Source organism: Oncorhynchus mykiss, chromosome 19, assembly GCF_057628025.1.
Source record: "Oncorhynchus mykiss isolate SJ-2025 chromosome 19, ASM5762802v1, whole genome shotgun sequence".
NCBI classification, from domain to species: Eukaryota; Metazoa; Chordata; class Actinopteri; order Salmoniformes; family Salmonidae; genus Oncorhynchus; species Oncorhynchus mykiss.
In genome coordinates, this window is record NC_143040.1 from 46,569,250 (window position 1) to 46,587,793 (window position 18,544).

Below are 18,544 nucleotides of genomic sequence, written 5' to 3' on the forward strand. Positions count from 1 at the left end.
ATGTTATAATTCTCTACCACTGCCACCTCTGTGTGTGTCGCTGACCTCTCATTACCCCCAGCATAGCCCTGGGAACACTCAACCAAGTGTACGATGGGACAATTGGGCATGGGCAATTTCCCGGAAATAGTTTCATGGAGAGTCAGATTTTTCGCTTTAAAATGTATGTCAAACAAAAAACATTGGTTGCTAAATTAATCAACCATACAACTATATGTACAAGAACTACTTTTAACCATTTCCACAGAACAATTTACAACAACAAAAAGCATCTACTTGAAGAACTGTACAGGTGCAAAGTTTGTTAACAATGATGGTTTGTTTGTTGATGCCATCATTCTGTTACCAAACTTTGCATCTGCACTGTTCAAGTAAATGTATTTGTTTTGTCAAATGTTCTGTGGGAATTGTTAAAGTAGTACATATAAGTTGTATGAGTCTGTGTTACCCTGTTACCGTTGAATTTCCTGAATTTCCTGCTTTCAGTCGCTACCTACGGGCACGTGAACAAGAGGGAAGACGGGGAGAGCAGAGCGAGACCAGAGATACAATAATGAATATTTGAATCAGGTGACCATCTGCTGAGATTCAGAATGACAGTGATGAGAAAGAGAGCTAGAGTCTTTTCTTTCTGGTCGGGTGTCTTCTGTCAGGGATTCTAGTGTGTGTGTGTGTGTGTGTGTGTGTACACCCTAGAACAGATTCCACTACCCTTGGATGTGTGCCTGGCTGCTTGCCGTGAAGTCATGACCTTTGCGATTCCCTCCCTGGAAGATTTCACATAAATAACTTAACACAATGCAAAAGCCCCCGGGATATCTATCTAGCCCCCTCTCTCTCTCTCGCTCTCTCCTAGAGCTAAAAATAAAAGGTTTCAGCCGTTGCTCTGCGCTGGAAAATATGGTGAAGCATTTTGGCTGAAATTGCACAGCATATTTTCCCCCTTCAGTTTCCACTAGGCTATGCCATTGGGTGGGTGGGTGTTGTGGGTAACAGTAGGCCGGTACGTGGATGGGAGGTCCTGAGAGCGACTGGCCTTAGTGTCTGAACAGACACATCTCGAAGTCTCACGCTGTTGTAAAAGTGACATGGTTGCTTCTGGTGCTGCACCTGTTCTTTATAGCGACAGGGAGATTTTAAATAAATATTGGTCCACTTCCTGGTTTTTCTACCTCCCTCTCTCCCTGGCCTTCCTTTCTCCCATAAGGGGACTCGGAGGGGGTTTGGCTTGTTGGACTCCCAAGTCAATGAATAGTGCATTCGACCAAAAGAAAAGGCTACGATAAGATGATTTATTTAACGCTGTTGCTGTTCTGAAGCTCAACGGCTCTTCTCTTCTCTCTGGCGTATTGATCCACTCAGGAGAATGGAAGAGGTCAGTCTCTTGCTACTGAGATACCCATCTGGCATTCTTCACCACCTAGACCCTTCCAGTCAACATGAATGGTTCACTGGTAAGGCCTTGAACTGTCTGCAATGCGCAAAGTGTAGGTTGATGGATGAGGTGTTTGATCGAGACAGCCTGGGTCTAGCTATATCAACTGAAGTTGTCATTAACTACTTTAGTGAACAGCTCAACCTATTAGATACTGTATGCTACACTATTGCATAAGGCTGCCAATAAAGCCTCCCAAAATCAGCTTGTTTCCTCACTGCAAGGAAAAGGAATTCTTTGAAATGTGCTTCTTATAAGGACAGGATTGCCGGGGATAAAGCAACTCGCCTGACACGCGATTCCTCGGCTTCAGAAATCCTGGCTATTTTTCTCCTATAACAGCCATAAATTGTGTGTGTGTTGTCACCCTGAGTCTGTGAGGGCCAGGTAAGCAGCCTGGGTACTGTAGGTAAATACCCTGGGCTGTGCCCCTCTAAACCGTATTACACCCCCCTGCCCCTCCATGTGGCCCAGCATGATTACAGCAGGAACAACACATAGCATTCCCGCCTCCGTAAGAAGATCCGCTGCTCTCTGGATTTTTAGGAAGGGAGCTCAGCTCTCACACTCGCTCGTAAACATCTGAACTAAATCCAGCCATCCTCAACACACACATGCACTCATATTCACTAATCTACTGCAGAACACACCAGCCACCGTAGCACTTTGCCGGTTGTTTCCTGTTTTAATGTCACATGTACTAGTACAGTTAAATGCCTTTCTTGGAGCTCTAACCTCAATGCAGTAATCAATAATGTAATACTAAAAATAACAAGGTAGAACAAAAACACACAATATATAAACATAAGAACATTATAAAGTAAGCATACAGGGTCAGTTCCAGTACCATATTTGCAATGTGCAGGGGGGGGTACTGGATCGATAGAGGTAGATATGTATTGGGTAAGGTGACTAAGCATCAGGATATATGATAAACAGGGCAGCAGCAGTGTATATGATGATTGTATGTGAGTGGGTGTGTAGAGTCAGTATAAATGTATGTGCATATTATGTGTGAATGAGGAAATGATGGAGTGAGTGTTTTGTATGTGTGTTGGAGTATCCGTGTGCTTAGTGTGTAGGGCCCTGTGACTGCATAGAGACATAAATAAGAATACAATAGAAAGGTCAACTCAGTCTGTGTAGCCATTTTTGTTAGCTAGCTATTTAGTGGTCTTATGGCATGGGGATAGAAGCTGTTCGGGTGCCTGTTAGTGTCAGACTTGATGCACCGGTACCGCTTGCCATGTGGAAGCAGAGAGAGAACAGTCCATGGCTTGGGTGGTTGGAGTCTTTAATGATTTTCCTGTTTCTTCCTTTCACACCACCTGGTATATAGAGGTCTTTCCTAGCAAGGAGCTTGGCCCAGTGATGTACTGGGCTGTCCACACCACCCGGTGTAGCACCATGCGATCCAGGGCGGTGTTATTGCCATACCAGTTGTGGTTGTACAGGAGGGGACTAAGCACACACCCCTGTGGGGCCCCCGTGTTGTGGGTCAGCGTGGTGGAGTTGATGTTGCCTACCCACACCACCTGGGGTTGGCTCGTCAGGAATTCCAGGTTCCAGTTGCAGGTGTTCGGTCCTAAGCTTGGTGACGAGCTTGGAGTTGAATGCTGAGCTGTAGTCAATGACCAGCATTCTCACATAGGCATTCCTCTTATCTAGGTGAGTGAGAGCAGTGTGGAGTGCAATTGAGATTGGGTTGCCTATGGATCTGCTGGGGCGGTATGCAAATTGGACTGGGTCTAGTGTGTCTGGGATGATGGAGTTGAGGTGTGCCATAACCAGCCTTTCAAAGCACTTCATGATTACAGATGTGAGTGCTACAAGGCAGTAGTGATTGTGGCATGAAGTCTTAGTGTTCTTGGGGACAGGAATGATGGTGGACATCTTAAAACGTGGAGATTACAGACTGGGACAAGTGGAGGTTGAAAATTACAGTGGATAAACCTGCCAGCTGTACAGAGAACGCACCCTGGAATACCATCGGGGCCCGCGGCCTTGCCAGTATTGGCCTGATTTAAAGACGTCTGTGTTAAATAATGGATGTGTGTGTTCCTCTTTAGGTGACGACTGTGGACAGGTTTCAGGGTCAGCAGAATGACTACATCATCCTGTCACTGGTCCGCACCAGAGCTGTGGGACATCTGAGGTAGGCACTTTACCACACAACACACACACACTTTAACACAAGCAGAAATCCACCACACCAGTCACTTTACCACACACAACACACACACACACACACACTTTAACACAAGCAGAAATCCACCACACCAGTCACTTTAACCCCCAGAGCAGCTTTTTTAAATGTATTTTTTAAGTTCATCTTTTTAAAGAGTCTCTTGGTATAAATAAATGTGGAGTTTTCTGAAAGTTGGTTAGGTCTTTGCAGACTTATTTCTCATGTCACGCACAGGGTGGATAAAGTCAGCTTTTGAGGAGGTAAAAGAAAGGAGAGCGTGCAGCCGCACTAACCATTTTTTGTTAAGTACAGCTGCAGCATTGTGTAAAGATGATTGGGGTGAGAGTATTGAACAAAGAGCAGCTTTACCATCAAAGGCTTTTTGTAAAACAGCCTATTACAGGTTCAGAGAGCCCTGTTGGTAACCACTCGCCTGTGTTAAGTTGTCTTTTTCTGCCCTTTATCTCAAACTCTTTCTTTCTTACCATCTTTGTCGGTCTCCCTGTCTCTGTCCCTCTCTTACTCTTTTGCTTCCCTTTTCACTACTTTTACTCTACTTTTACTCTACTTTTACTCTTTTACTCTTTTTCTCTTACTGTTTCTTTCTCTCCCTCTCTTCCTTTCTCTCTCTCTCTCTCTCTCTCTCCCTCCCCCTGTCCTCCTCCTCGCTCTCTCTGAATTGATACCGAGTGAAAAGACCTTTCATTTCCAGGCTGCTGTGAGATACCGACGAGCCCCTCTTCCTTAATACGCTGTATTAAACACCAGGCAAAACACTGCCACAGTATTTTAGCTCTCTGTACCAGGCCACGCGCACACATTCTCTCCCTCTGCTTGTGATATATAGTGGCGGGTGTGCTGGTGTAATGTGTTTTTATGGATGAAGGCCTACCCCATTGGAGCCGCGACACGGCCGACAGAAATTGAAGTCTCCAAATGGAGCTTTGGCTGGATGAATAAGCCATCCTCTCTTTTGACGCCTCTTCTAGTTTAGCAGCAAGTGTATAAATCCAGGGCCAAAAAAACACTTAAACTCCCTTTCTCTGTGTGTCTGATAAAGGGGCAGATTGATGGGCTGGTGATGAAGTGGTGCGTGTGGGCCAGGGAGTCTCCAGTTTATCATGTTGTCGGCACCCAGGCTTGCACTCGTCTCGCCTATCTCCCGTTTAGTCTTGTCTCACACAGGAGATTACACACTTCTGCCTAATTCACATTTCATTCTCTCTTTTTATATGTGGAGTGGGTTTTCAAACACCTCTATTATGGCCAAGAGTTAGTTCTTTACTGAAGGGGAGAGGAAATGCTATATTGTAACTGCAAGACATGAGCGTTTCATCAATGTGACATTGCAAGTGTTCTTTTTGAATGGCAAACTGTACTTTATACTATGATAGACATTAAACCACTGTTGAACATGGCCTTATGAATTCTCAAACGACCACTTCAATAACAACATTGCCTACTTGTCTGTTTTGAATATAGAAATACATCAAGCTAGAGAGGATCTCTGTGACTGTGCTAACTTAATTCATATTTTTGTGGCCTTTCTGAATGGGTGGGAAAGCAGTGATTCATGGGAAATTCCCCCTGCTGTCTCTCCCATGCTGCGGTATTGCCTCGCTTCACTCCACTCTGCTCATAGCAACCCGCTGCCATGCAACTGACCGTATGACAAGCTGACCCCTCGATTTGACAGTCTAGGAGAAGCCCTCCCACTGAGAGACACACTGGGAGGGACACATACATACAGACGCACTGTGACAGGATCACACACAAGCATGTACTGGGACACACACACACACCGGGTCAGACGCAGACACACTCTGACAGGCGCACAACAGCACACATGTGCAGGTATACACAAATGTTCACAGAAACACACACACACACACAAACACCAGAGAGTTGACGTGCAGGGAGACTGACACACCTCCACAGGCACAGACAGACTCACTGCCCCTCTACGTGGCTGCTTATGTCAAGGAACCACCCAGGTGGGTGTCCCCTACCCCTGCACACAGAGATGTTTCCCCAGGTGAAGACTGCTTCTGATTGGCTCCTCTCTTGTCAGGCTCTTTGCTGATTGGAGGGCTGCTCTTGTGGTTTGTTTCTGTGGCAGTGATGTGTTTTTAGGTAGCTTTTCCATGGTCCACATTCTTGTGACTTGTTGTTGCCTTGTTAACTAAAGAGATTACTACACACAAACACTAGTACGCTCACGCACAGTTAAACACACAGTTTAACACAGTTAAACACAGCACACCATACAAACACACAAGTGTAGATTCATCTCGTGGTCTACTTGTGTTCATTCCACGTCTTGTCTGCTTATGAATGTACGTTTTGTGTGTAGAGCTTTTGCACACGGGGACCAAGATTGTTTTCGAATTCCACCAGAGCTCCTTGAATAAGCCAGAGAAATCTCCTCCCTTCCCACGCAAAAGCCTTCACCTCGGCCCATGTTGACAGGACCAGTCTTAGTGGAGCTGGAGACGGTATTAGTCAGCTGTTATACAGTCATTTGGTATTTCTACCTGGAACTTGGACTGGAACTACCTGCCGTTGTCTTGGTTGAACTACTGCCTCGCTATGGTCTGAATACAATAGATAAGCCTGCTGTTGTAACATAATTGTTAACCAGCAGCCCATTGTGACCAGTTGGTTCCCTGCTTTTACCCATATAGTCCAGAAGTTGACATTTAGAATGAGATATTGTGCTGCTAATGTGCGCTGTCTTATCATGGCTGCTTAGATAAATTAGGCATATATCATACATCTATCTATCCCATAATGTCACTGGCTCCTCCCTGGGGACCAGAACTAGCAGAGCATAGCAGCCTGTAAACAATATTTTATTAAACACGCCACTATGGCACGGCTGTATTACAGCCAGGGAAACGGAGAAGATTCCAGACTCCCCTCTCCCTCCTGCTAATCCTTTAATTCCACTGGCTGGAAAGAAAGTAGCCCATCTCCTCGCCCCTCTGCCCCTTTTGTCTGTCGCTCCTCTTGCTGTCTTTTCTCTCCCTCTCGTTCCTTGCCCTCTGTTTTTTCTCCTCTCGCCATCCGCCCCTCCGTCTGTATTTTTGCATTTATCCTCACTTTTGCCACCTTATCTTTCTTTAAAGACTCTCTACTCCTCCTCTCTCATCTGTCCCTTTCGCTCCTTTCCAATATTTTTCTCACCCACTTGCTTTGGGAGTGGAAGGGCTGTGTATAAGCTTATGATGTATAGGCTAACTGCGACAAGTGGTTTAAAATATCATTTCTCTCTCACCCCCTCCCTCTCTCCACAGGGATGTGAGACGGTTGGTAGTAGCCATGTCCAGGTCCAGACTTGGCCTCTACATCTTTGGACGGGTCAGTCTGTTCCAGAACTGCTTTGAACTGACTCCTGCCTTCAACCAGCTCACTGCCAGACCCATGAAGCTCCACATCAGACCCAATGAATATTACACACAGGGACAGCCTGTGAGTACACACACTAACACTTGCACAATCACACACAGAGACAAATGAATACACACACGCAAGTTTGAATATGTGTTCAGGCACAACTACACGCAGAACACTTGGAGTCAAACACTTTCTCACACACAGACATTTCTATGCAGCACCCTCTCCAGCTCCTGCATAGTACATGCCTCTTCATCCCCACTGCAGCCTAATCCTGCCTGTCTGAATTCTCAATAGTCTGTTATTAACCCCCAAATGTCACCAGGCAAAGCCAGTCTACCCCAACCCATACCCCCTCCAGGATAGTGCTAGACGGCGTACACACACACTGACCCACACACTGGCACAAGAGCTCCAGTTCCCGGGGGGACAGTTCTTCTAGGTGCCCACATGTGCCCCCCTTGACCTGTCAGAAAGAGTCCAGTCCCGGACGCTCCACTTTCTCCTCATCCTCATTTCTCCTCATTTTAAGGGGAAACAGTTTAAGCTCAGCTCACCCACAGACTTTACTGCGCGCCCACTGGTTGAATCAATGTGGAATAGATGTTGACTTCTGTGCCTAGTGGGCAGTCTTTATTTTGCAATGCGGCAGCTCCCTGCTCCCACCACACACACACACAGCTCAGTGGACCGCTGCAGTGCCAGCGTAGTACTATGTCTAGGGGGCATTAATGCAGCTGAGAGAATATTCAACTCACCCACCAGGCTCTCTTCCTATTTGCATATTCCCTTTCTCTGCCTCTCACTCCCTCTTGGTATCTCCCTCACTCACACCGTAGGCGCATTAATAGTAAGTGGTCTAAACTAATCCATTTGAAGAGGACTGAAGGGAGAAATAAACGGTAAACCATCTCTCCCTCCAGAGAGAGCCTCGTTCGTCCCAGCCCGACCAGGCGATCAAGAACATGCCGGAGATGGCCAACCTGGTGTACAACATGTACATACACATGATCCAGAGCACCCAGCAGTACAGACAGGTAACTACTGACCCCGCTACACCCAGCAGTACAGACAGGTAACTACTGACCCCGCTACACCCAGCAGTACAGACAGGTAACTACTGACCCCGCTACACCCAGCAGTACAGACTGGTAACTACTGACCCCGCTACACCCAGCAGTACAGACAGGTAACTACTGACCCCGCTACACCCAGCAGTACAGACAGGTAACTACTGACCCCGCTACACCCAGCAGTACAGACAGGTAACTACTGACCCCGCTACACCCAGCAGTACAGACAGGTAACTACTGACCCCGCTACACCGAGCAGTACAGACAGGTAACTACTGACCCCGCTACACCCAGCAGTACAGACTGGTAACTACTGACCCCGTTACACCCAGCAGTACAGACAGACGGGTAACTACCATAGTACACCAGCAATTGGAAAGACAAGGCTAGCTCCCCAATTACAGACTGAGTACAGGCTAATAGTCCAACAGTGAAAGGCTAGGCTAGCTCCTCAAGCACAGACTGACTACTGGCTAATAGTCCAACAGTGAAAGACTAGGCTAGCTCCCCAAGAACAGACTGAGTACAGGCTAATAGTCCAGCTATGAAAGGCTAGGCTAGCTCCCCAATGTCACCTATCAGTTTATTTACCCACACCTGAGACCACTGGTTCTCACAAACACACCTGCTCCAATACAACCTCTTACAGTAATTCATCCAGGTCTCCAGTATCATTATCCCTCATCTGTTTTTAGGTTCTGTATTTTGTAAAACTTGAATGCAGTGGTGGAAATAGGTCAGATGTAAGAGAATTGTTTTAGTTCTGCATGCCGAGCCTTAACAGGCCACGAGCCTAACATTTTAGATGAGGGAACCAGAATGAGTTTTAATTAAAAGAGCAGTGCATTCTTTTGTTTGACACCGTGGGGAGTGGAGGATAAAGGAGGGGGGAGGGATGATAACGGGTGACGCTAAGCTACCCCACCCCTCTCTCATCCCCCACCTAAAGTGGCAGGGCTGCAGTGGAGAGGGAACTTTTGTTTTCCGAACATAACATGGAGACGTGCCCCTCCCTAACCTGTCCCTAAGGCATGTGCATGGATTCTGTCCTCAACCAGAGAGCACAAGGGAAGGAAGGAATGAGAGCAAAAGCGATAGAGACAGGAGGAAATAGGGAGATGGGGGGATGGGATGAGCAGTGATAAAAATTATTGTACAGCATGGAAAATCTGTTAGCATCTTGTCTACGAGACATTTTGTCATGAATTCAAGATATGATGAACATTTTCATAAATGTAGGAATTATATGGTGACACCCATACACCCACATTCCTCACCTTCCTCTCTTTCCCTGTGTTCTCTTCCATGCCCAGCAACAACAGAAGCTCCTGCCTCCCCCTCGGCAGACACAGGCAGAGGAGGACCAATCCGAGCCCCCAGTTGAAGTGGAGAACCAGGAAGAGACCCCAGTTGAAGTGGAGAACCAGGAAGAGACACCGATGGAGCAGGATCCCTCCGGGGAGGCCGGCACAGAGAAGACCCCACAGGAGACACCAGAGAAGGTGCAAGAGGAGCACCCCAAAATGCCAGAGCACCCTGGCCGAGATAGCGACAGTGATGGAGAGGAGAGTGACGAAGCGGAAGCACCTTAAGGTGGGGCTTCTCTGTGGGCCTCTGCACTGCTTTATCTGCCCATAGATGGGGCCAGAACTGGACTGTCCCTTAGAAAAGAGCTTGGAGCTAAAATGATTATCCTGTTTAGAAATTATTTTTCTACTGAAGCCGTGAAGATGTCTTGAGAAGCCTTGAGGATAATGTTTAATTAGATTTTCCGAAATGGTCTGTTTTGTAATCTGTACTTTTGTATTAAAATAATTCTCAATGTGAATGCAGTCTTGAGTTTAAAAAAAATTCTACATACATTTGCAGACACCCACCCATCCTATTTCAAATCTCCCTATCATGTTACTCTTCCAGTCTACACACTCCCGTTCTGCCCCGCCCTCAGACAGCGTCACTGTCACCTGTCAATCTGATTGGCTCGCCCAATAGCGTCTGGACAAGCTACCACTAAGCTGGATTTATAGGTCAGTCACCGTGCACATGAAGCCATGGGGGGAGAGAAGCCGGTACATCAGACATACTGTATAACTCACAACTCCACTCAAATCATCAGTGTCCATATCCATATTTGGAAACAAATGGTCACAGTGGCATACAGATCGCTGAGATGTTGGTGGTGGATTAGAGCCTACCCTGCCCTGAATCTCTAGTTCTAGCCTCATTGGTCCTGGTAGTGTAAAGAGGCCACAGCCTGCAGGCTCACAACACAGACTTGGAATTTAGGCGTTATCATGCACCAGAGGTTAACTAGCTGTTACATACGTCAGGCTAGCCTGTAACCCTCTCCCCAAGCAACACCCCCACTGTCTGAGAGGAGAGATAGCATCCATAGCTGCTCAAGTCACAGTACAGTCGTGATTCAACCGACCTGAATGCAGCCAAGCTAGAGAACCCGTATTGCTTAGATTCAGGGAAATGGTTATCATTGAGAGCAATGTATGTAACCCGATTTATACAGTTTTGTTTGTCTACAGGTGTCCTCTTCAAAGGCTGTTTAGACATTCAAAACATGTTAATGTTTGATTTCAAAGCCTCTGCGACATCAAAGCAGATGTACTCTAGTCAGCCTAGAATAGATATCTCTTATGTGTCAGTTATACACTGAGTGTACAAAACATTAGGAACACCTGCTCTTTCCATCACAGCTTTCACCTGGTCAGTCTATGATCCCTTATTGATCTCGCTTGTTAAATCTACTTCAATCAGTGTAGATGAAGAGGAGGAGACCGGTTAAAGAAGGATTTTTAAGCCTTGAGACATTGATTGTGCATGTATGCCATTCAGAAGGTGAATGGGCAAGACAAAAAAATGGTGCCTTTTGAACAGGGTATGGTGCCAGGCGCACCGGTTTGAGTGTGTCAAGAACTGCAACGCTGCTGGGTCTTTCAGTCAACAGTTTCCCATGTGTATCAAGAATGGTCCACTACCCAAAGGACATCCAGCCAACATGACACAAATGTGGGAAGCATTAGCGTCAACAAGGGCCAGCATCCCTGTGGAACGCTTTTGACACCTTATAGTCCATGTCCCGATTTAATGAGGCTGTTCTGAGGGCAAAAGGGGTGCTCAATATTAGGAAGCTGTTCCTAATGTTTAATACACAGTTTAAATCACAATCCATAAACAATTACAGGGTTAAATCATTCAATTATTTGTATGATAAATATCCCCTTACAACTAGACTTGTCCCATAAATTCCCAGATTCTTCTCTGCATTGGTTCTGCATGTGCAGTGCAACAACCTTTTTAAACCCACAACAACCATGTTTTTTTTATTGAGCAACTGGTCCATGAATGCACGCATTGTGTCATAGCCTCCCTCTAGAAAACCAATTATCTTTATCTCCAGCTGTCCTCCCTGGCGCTCCGTTTCCCCTAGAAGAGCCTACCTTGTTGCAGTAAATTAGCGTTAACTGGGAGGAAGAGGCCACTCATACAGACTGACTTGACTTTGGCAGCTCCAAGCAGGAACTAAACTGAGACTGAGGGGATATCCATTCCACAGGCAAGGAGGAGAAACAGACTCGCACTTTCTCAAAGAACTCTCAAACTTCCCACATCTGAAGGTGAACATGTCTTTTATACTCACTCCACAGGTACTCTCCACAATATGGCTTTACATAGCTCTACTTCTCAGTGCTCAATGGCTTTCTACTTGTTAACCGTTAACTGCCATTGGTTGATGTGTCACTAACTGCATGCAGTATAACAGTGCTGTATGCATTTGTCTGTGTGCAGAGGAAGTACTGTGATTGCACTTCTCTACGTCTTTTAAGGGTCTTTGTAGATGGTGAATTTAAAAGACAAAAAGGTATGACAGTAAACTGTTAGATATGATTTGATGCTGTGTACTTTTCTGTTCTCAGGATGTTCTTCAGGTTAAATGTTTTCATATTGCTTCAAAATATGAAAGCAACTTTTTATTGCTCCTTTTATCCTAAATGGTTGAAATAGTCAATGAATCCTGGGAAAAGTGGTGTTTTTTGGAATGCTAATATTGTCTCATGTTTTTAATACACTGTAAAGGGCATTCCCTGAAGCACGAGACAACCTCGAGATTAACCAGTGCAGCTGATCTCATCACACGGTCTGTCTCGCTAAAACAGGATATTACACAGAACAGACAAGGAAGTGGGGAGGAGAGTGTACAATACCTCAGAAAACTGAAATAGCCTTGCTAATCGATCTGATCGTTGGCTTTTGAACAAGTCAGTCTGACAGTTCCTACTTCAGCTACTGAGCTCTTGGAAGATTTTCTTTAAGATACGACCACAGATTGAATAAAATGTTAAACTGTTTGCGTCTGCAGTTAAAGACCAATGACTGTTATATACACTGACTGCACATGAATCCATAGTGCTTGCTGTTCACTGCCACTTTGAGCAGTGTCAGGTCCACTAAATCTTCTGTAAGGTAGGCGTAGACTCCCTGTTGACCCCAGCGGGTAGGGACCGTGGTGGTAGCGGGGAGTGTCAAGTACATCCACATCAACTGGGCCGGCGCATTCAATCTGATCAACTCCAATTACAGATGGGCGTGTCACAGAGTTTATATCCTCTGATTAAATCACCATAGATAGGACCCGATACACTGGGTATCTAATCTGAAGTCTGGGAGCCATTGATATTTGTATGGGCGATGTATAGATGGGATTATGCAAATCTAATCATCTGAAGGGATATTAATCGTCTCTGATCACATGGGGAGAGGAACAGCTCTGGCAAAATAAACACTATTGTTTCCCTATTCTTTTTGATGAGAAATCAATACAATAGACACAAGATTGGCTAACAATTTCTTCATTCTGTCAACTCTGCAAATTCTATCTTTGTGTGATGCAGGTTGCCTAATGTTTTATATTTGTGATTGATTTGTTAACGGAATGAAAAAACGTAAATCTTTTTCCCCTTCTCTTCTTCTCTTTCTCCCAGACTAGGATGGCCAGTTGCGGGTCGTGTTTCTGGAGCATTGTGTGGCTGGTGATTTTACTGATCATAGGCTGGCCCCTCAGTATCTTACTCGGGGGGCTCTATGGCCTCGTCACCCCCCTGACCACGTGCGTGGGCCTGGACCGCCTGTCAGACCTACTCCTGGAGGGGGCCAACCTGGGTCGGACCTGTGCCCAGAACATGAAACACGGCAAGGCAGTGTGCTGAGACTGGTCCTGACTGCTGGTTCTGGTCGTGTCACCGTGGAAACAAATGATTCCTGCACAGAGGAAGAGTCACTGTTACTGTTCATGCCAAAGGCCATTGTGTTATTGTTCGTCTTGTCACGTTATTGAGGTGTTAATATAAGTTCAAAGCCAAAACACAAGGAAAACTTCACCTCCCAAACTTTTAACAAAATGATTATGCTCGCTCTATAATAGTGTTATTAGCAGTGGATGTTCTTTTTTTTTGTTTGGGTTTGTCTATTCTACAACTTGAAATACAGATGCTTTGTATTCATAGCCTGAATTTGCTGATTTTAATTCATGATGACATCCTGCACAGGGCAGAGAAGAATGTTCTACAGCTTAACTTTAACAATAGAGCAGTTATGGATTTAAACTTATAAAGTGATACAATTATTTTGAACTTACATAGTGTTTCTTGATCGAATTGTCATTAGACCGAAAATAAAATGTCTGCCTGCCTCTATTTTACACAGGAATATCTCTGCATTGTCAATCCTCAGAAACATTTTCAGACTGAAGTGGAAGATTTAAATTGCACTTTTACAAATTTACAAGCGCTCTATTTCTCCACAGAGAAATGAGGTAGTACATTGTGGAATTCCGACGACTGGTCCACTTCTCTTACCTTTATGTTAACTACCTCTTACCTTAGGGTTAACTACCTCTTACCTTTATGTTAACTACCTCTTACCTTTATGTTAACTACCTCTTACCTTAGGGTTAACTACCTCTTACCTTTATGTTAACTACCTCTTACCTTAGGGTTAACTACCTCTTACCTTTATGTTAACTACCTCTTACCTTTATGTTAACTACCTCTTACCTTTATGTTAACTACCTCTTACCTTAGGGTTAACTACAAACTTTAAAATGAAGTTTCAGTTCTCTCTGTTTGACTATACACTAAGCCTTGTCACAAAGTTTATAAATCCTCCTCTAACCTGTCTCCTCCCCTTCATCTACACTGATTGAAGGTGATTTAACAAGTGGCATCAATAAGGGATCATAGCATTCACCTGGTCAGTCTAGTTCATGGAAAAGTGCAGGTGTTCTTAATGTTTTGTACGCTCAGTGTACATGAGATAATGTAGAGATGGCCATATGCAGTAATTGGACATTTATGCCAAATAAGGATAGTGCCAACTCAATCAGCGTTTCTTTGCTTATAGGGAACATTTTGGTGTGAACTTGTTAGATGATGAGAACAGATGGAAATCAGGATGAAGTCCTGTAACATATTTTGATGCACTGTGAATGTCAGATACTCTAGGCTGTCCCTCAATGAAGTGCTAAGATTTATGGGTCTATCAGCAATCATAAAAGTTCAACTTCGACCCTTAACGTGAAATGCAGAAATTGCAGAATTCAGTAACTGAGGATAAGATGTAAGAATAAGCATTACCTCTCTAAACTATGATAGGTTGACATTTTTAATTGCGTATTGGCGAATTCAAATTCTCAGGAAGGATTACCTTATGTCACCTTTCAATGGTCTTTATTTTTTCTCAAACTGTGTGATTTGGATCTGTCCTTATAGAACAGACGAAGTTCCTTCTCTCAGTGAAAGTCAGCATCACCTTGACTTTTGCTTAAAAAAAGCCCACTCTGGCACCATAGTTCAGCAAGCCATTGAAAGGTCCACCAGAGATGCCATCCTTTCATCCCTTCGTACTCTCATGCAATTGGGACATGGAAGATGAAACTTGAAAAATAGCTCCAGTTCAAAGGAAATGCACAGAGAACACAAGGTCAGAGGGGAGAAAGAGAGTGGAACATTCCAACTTTTCAAGCACATCTATCAGGAAGTTGACTTTTGCGAAACCTGCTTCATGCTTAAACCATTCATCATGGACAATTCCCCCTTCAAGAATAAAAGCCAGAGTAAATGCACACTGAAGGATGATGCATTTAAATGAATTGCAGAGCTATGAAAGTCCAATTGAAACAGTGGGTTATGCTGGCATGAGTAAAACAAATTCTTGGTAAATTCCTCTACTGTGCCAGATGAAGTACCTTTATAGTTTTTGTCTCCTTAAAATTCTTCCCCATCTTGACACAATGCCATGTCATCAACTTCAAAAAATAGCCCAGGTTCCAATACTTTAAAATCCCTAATAGGATTTATCCAAAACACTCCTGCTGAGTGTAGCCTTTGCCATTACCAAAACCAGGGGAGCTATATGCATTTGTAGATTAAACTATTCAAATGTAATTCATGAAAAAGGTGTATTTTTTCCAAAGCACTTTTTAAACTCATTTTCTCGCTCTCACTTTTGACTGATACACATTGTGACAATAATTATCTAATGCTTTTTAAATGGGGAATTATAATCTTTGCAAAAATTCCTTTGAAAAAAGATGGATGCTTCCCAAAATCTTAGTGAAATATTTATGCGAGTGCCATATGAGACCTAGTTGGGTTGATTTTTTTTCTCCCAAAAGTCCTGGGGGCAGAAAACAACTTGCCAAAACCCGCCTGATTTTAAGTTTGTCTTTTTTCCATCTCCCAGAAGTCTTGGCAGGGGATGAGGCTTGGTTGGCTGGAGCAGCCAAGGCATGGGAGCCAAGCTGACAGCGTCGTGCTGAGAGGCTGCATGTGAGAGGAAGCGAGAGAGAAGGAGGCGGCGTAGAGAGCAAAGGAGAGAGAAAGATAGGGAAGGGGAAGACAGAGAGGGGAGATGGAAGAGAAAAAGGAGGGAGGAAGAGCGAGAAAGAGAGAGAAAGATAAAGGAGAGAGAGGGATGAGATTCGGCTGGGCTGGTGAATATTTTTTGGGGGGTGTGAGATTGGGGATGGAAAAAGACCGGCGTGCCTCGCTGGGAGGAAACCTGGGTGGCTCATAGAAAGGATATATGTGTCTCAGCATCCAATTAACCCCATGCTGCTTTGTAATTTCACCCTCTCACACACACACAAATACAGGGATACTCCTGTACTGTTAACTCAGGGAATGTCAAAGTTGGCCACCTTTCAAAGGGAGAGGAGAGTGGTATTCTAAACTGTGTCGGTGCAGTACATAAACAAGAGCTCACAAACTCATCGCAAATGGGGTCGTCTTTATACTGTAGTAATGTATCTTGTGAACCTGTGTGTTATTAATGTGTAATAATTAAGCATTAAGGCATGAGGAGGCCTTATACCACAGCTAAGGTTTCTTATGCACGACGCAATGTGAAATGCCTGGATACAGCCCTTAGCTGTGGTATATTGGTCATATACCACAAACCCTTGAGTTACAGCATTAAATTAAAGCAATAAAAATACATGTCTTGTCATACATGTGGCATACCACAGCTGTCAGCCAATCAGCATTCAGGGCTTGAGTCCTGGTTCGAGCCCTGAATGCTGATTGGCTGACAGCCATGGTATATCAGACCGTATACCATGGGTATGACAAAATATTTATTTTTATTGCTATAATTACATTGGTAACCAGTTCATAATAGCAGTAAGGCACCTCTGGGGTTTGTGATATATGGCCAAGCACTCCGCATTGTGTCGTGGATAAGAATAGCCCTAAGCTGTGGTATATTAGCCATATACCACACCTCCTCGGGCCTTATTGCTTAATTATACAGTTGAAGTCGGAAGTTTACATACACCTTAGCCAAATACATTTAAACTCAGTTTTTCACAATTCCTGACATTTAATCCATGTAAAAATTCCCTGTCTTCGGTCAGTTAGGATCACCACTTTATAATAAGAATGTGAAATGTCAGAATAATACTAGAGAATTATTTATTTCAGCTTTTATTTCTTTCATCACATTCCCAGGGGATTCAGAAGTTTACATACACTCAATTAGTATTTGGTAGCATTGCCTTTAAATTGTTTAACTTGGGTCAAACGTTAAGGGTAGCCTTCCACAAGCTTCCCACAATAAGTTGGGTGAATTTTGGCCCATGCCTCCTGACAGAGCTGGTGTAACTGAGTCAGGTTTGTAGGCCTCCTTGCTCGCACGTGCTTTTTCAGTTCTGCCCACACATTTTCTATAGGATTGAGGTCAGGGCTTTGTGATGGCCACTCCAATACCTTGACTTTGTTGTCCTTAAGACATTTTGACACAACTTTGGAAGTATGCTTGGGGTCATTGTCCATTTGGAAGACCCATTTGTGACCAAGCTTTAACTTCCTGACTGATGTCTTGAGATGTTGCTTCAATATATCCACATAATTTTCCATCCTCATGATGCCATTTATTTTGTGAAGTGCACCAGTCCCTCCTGCAGCAAAGCACCCCCACAACATGATGCTGCCACCCCCGTGCTTCACCGTTGGGATGGTGTTCTTCGGCTTGCAAGCGTCCCTCTTTTTCTTCCAAACATAATGATGGTCATTATGACCAAACAGTTCTATTTTTGTTTCATCAGACAAGAGGACATTTCTCCAAAAAGTACAATCTTTGTCCCCATGTGCAGTTGCAAACCGTAGTCTGGCTTTTTTATGGAGGTTTTGTAGCAGTGGCTTCTTCCATGCTGAGCAGCCTTTCAGGTTATGTGGATATTGGAACCGTACCTGTTTCCTCCAGCATCTTCACAAGGTCCTTTGCTGTTGTTCTGAGATTGATTTGCGCTTTTTGCACCAAAGTAAGTTCATCTCTAGGAGACAGAATGTGTCTCCTTCCTGAGCGGTATGATGGCTGTATGGTCTCATGGTGTTTATACTTATTTGTGGAGTGGTTGAAAAACGATTTTTAATGACTCCAACCTAAGTGTATGTAAACTTCCGACTTCAACTGTATACCCGGAGGTTTGAGCCCCGAATGCTGATTGGCTGAAAGCTGTCACAACGCAACACAGGGTGCCTGATTACAGCCCTTAGCCGTGGTATATTGGCCATATACCACAAGCCCCCGAGGTGCCTTATTGCTATTATAAACTCGTTACCAAAGTAATTAGAAACATTTTAAAAATGGTTCTACCACACGGTCTGATACACCACCATAAGAATAGCCCTTAGCCATGGTATATTAGCCATATACCACACCTCCTCGGGCCTTATTTCTTAATTATAATACGTGCAGAACATACATTATGTAAGCATTAACTGTGTGTAAACTATAGGTTTAATTTAAGATGGTGAATGTTTACAAAGTATGAAGCACGACAAGCTGTGAGCTTTGAACACGCTGCCTGGAAATTAGTTCAGAATTATACAATACATTCGTGGTCTTATTCCCGATTAGCTTTTCCTTGTCAACCTGCTTTTC

At 44.3% G+C, this 18,544-nt stretch overlaps 1 protein-coding gene and 1 long non-coding RNA gene across 2 annotated transcripts in view; both read left to right on the top strand.

Moving 5' to 3' along the window:
- Positions 1 to 9,920, top strand: part of aqr (aquarius intron-binding spliceosomal factor) — a 61,817-nt gene extending 51,897 nt beyond the window's left edge. The window contains exons 32-35 of the mRNA XM_036954738.2: positions 3,505 to 3,590; positions 6,920 to 7,094; positions 7,943 to 8,056; positions 9,406 to 9,920. Coding sequence (XP_036810633.1) covers positions 3,505 to 3,590; positions 6,920 to 7,094; positions 7,943 to 8,056; positions 9,406 to 9,684 — 654 coding nt within the window. The 3' untranslated portion in view covers positions 9,685 to 9,920. The remainder of the gene's footprint in view (positions 1 to 3,504; positions 3,591 to 6,919; positions 7,095 to 7,942; positions 8,057 to 9,405) is intronic.
- A 1,509-nt stretch (positions 9,921 to 11,429) lies between these two features.
- On the top strand, positions 11,430 to 13,802 carry LOC149975212 (uncharacterized). Its single transcript, XR_016488942.1, has 2 exons — positions 11,430 to 11,721; positions 13,087 to 13,802. It is a non-coding gene; the product is annotated as an uncharacterized LOC149975212 (long non-coding RNA).
- The last annotated feature ends 4,742 nt before the right edge of the window (positions 13,803 to 18,544 follow it).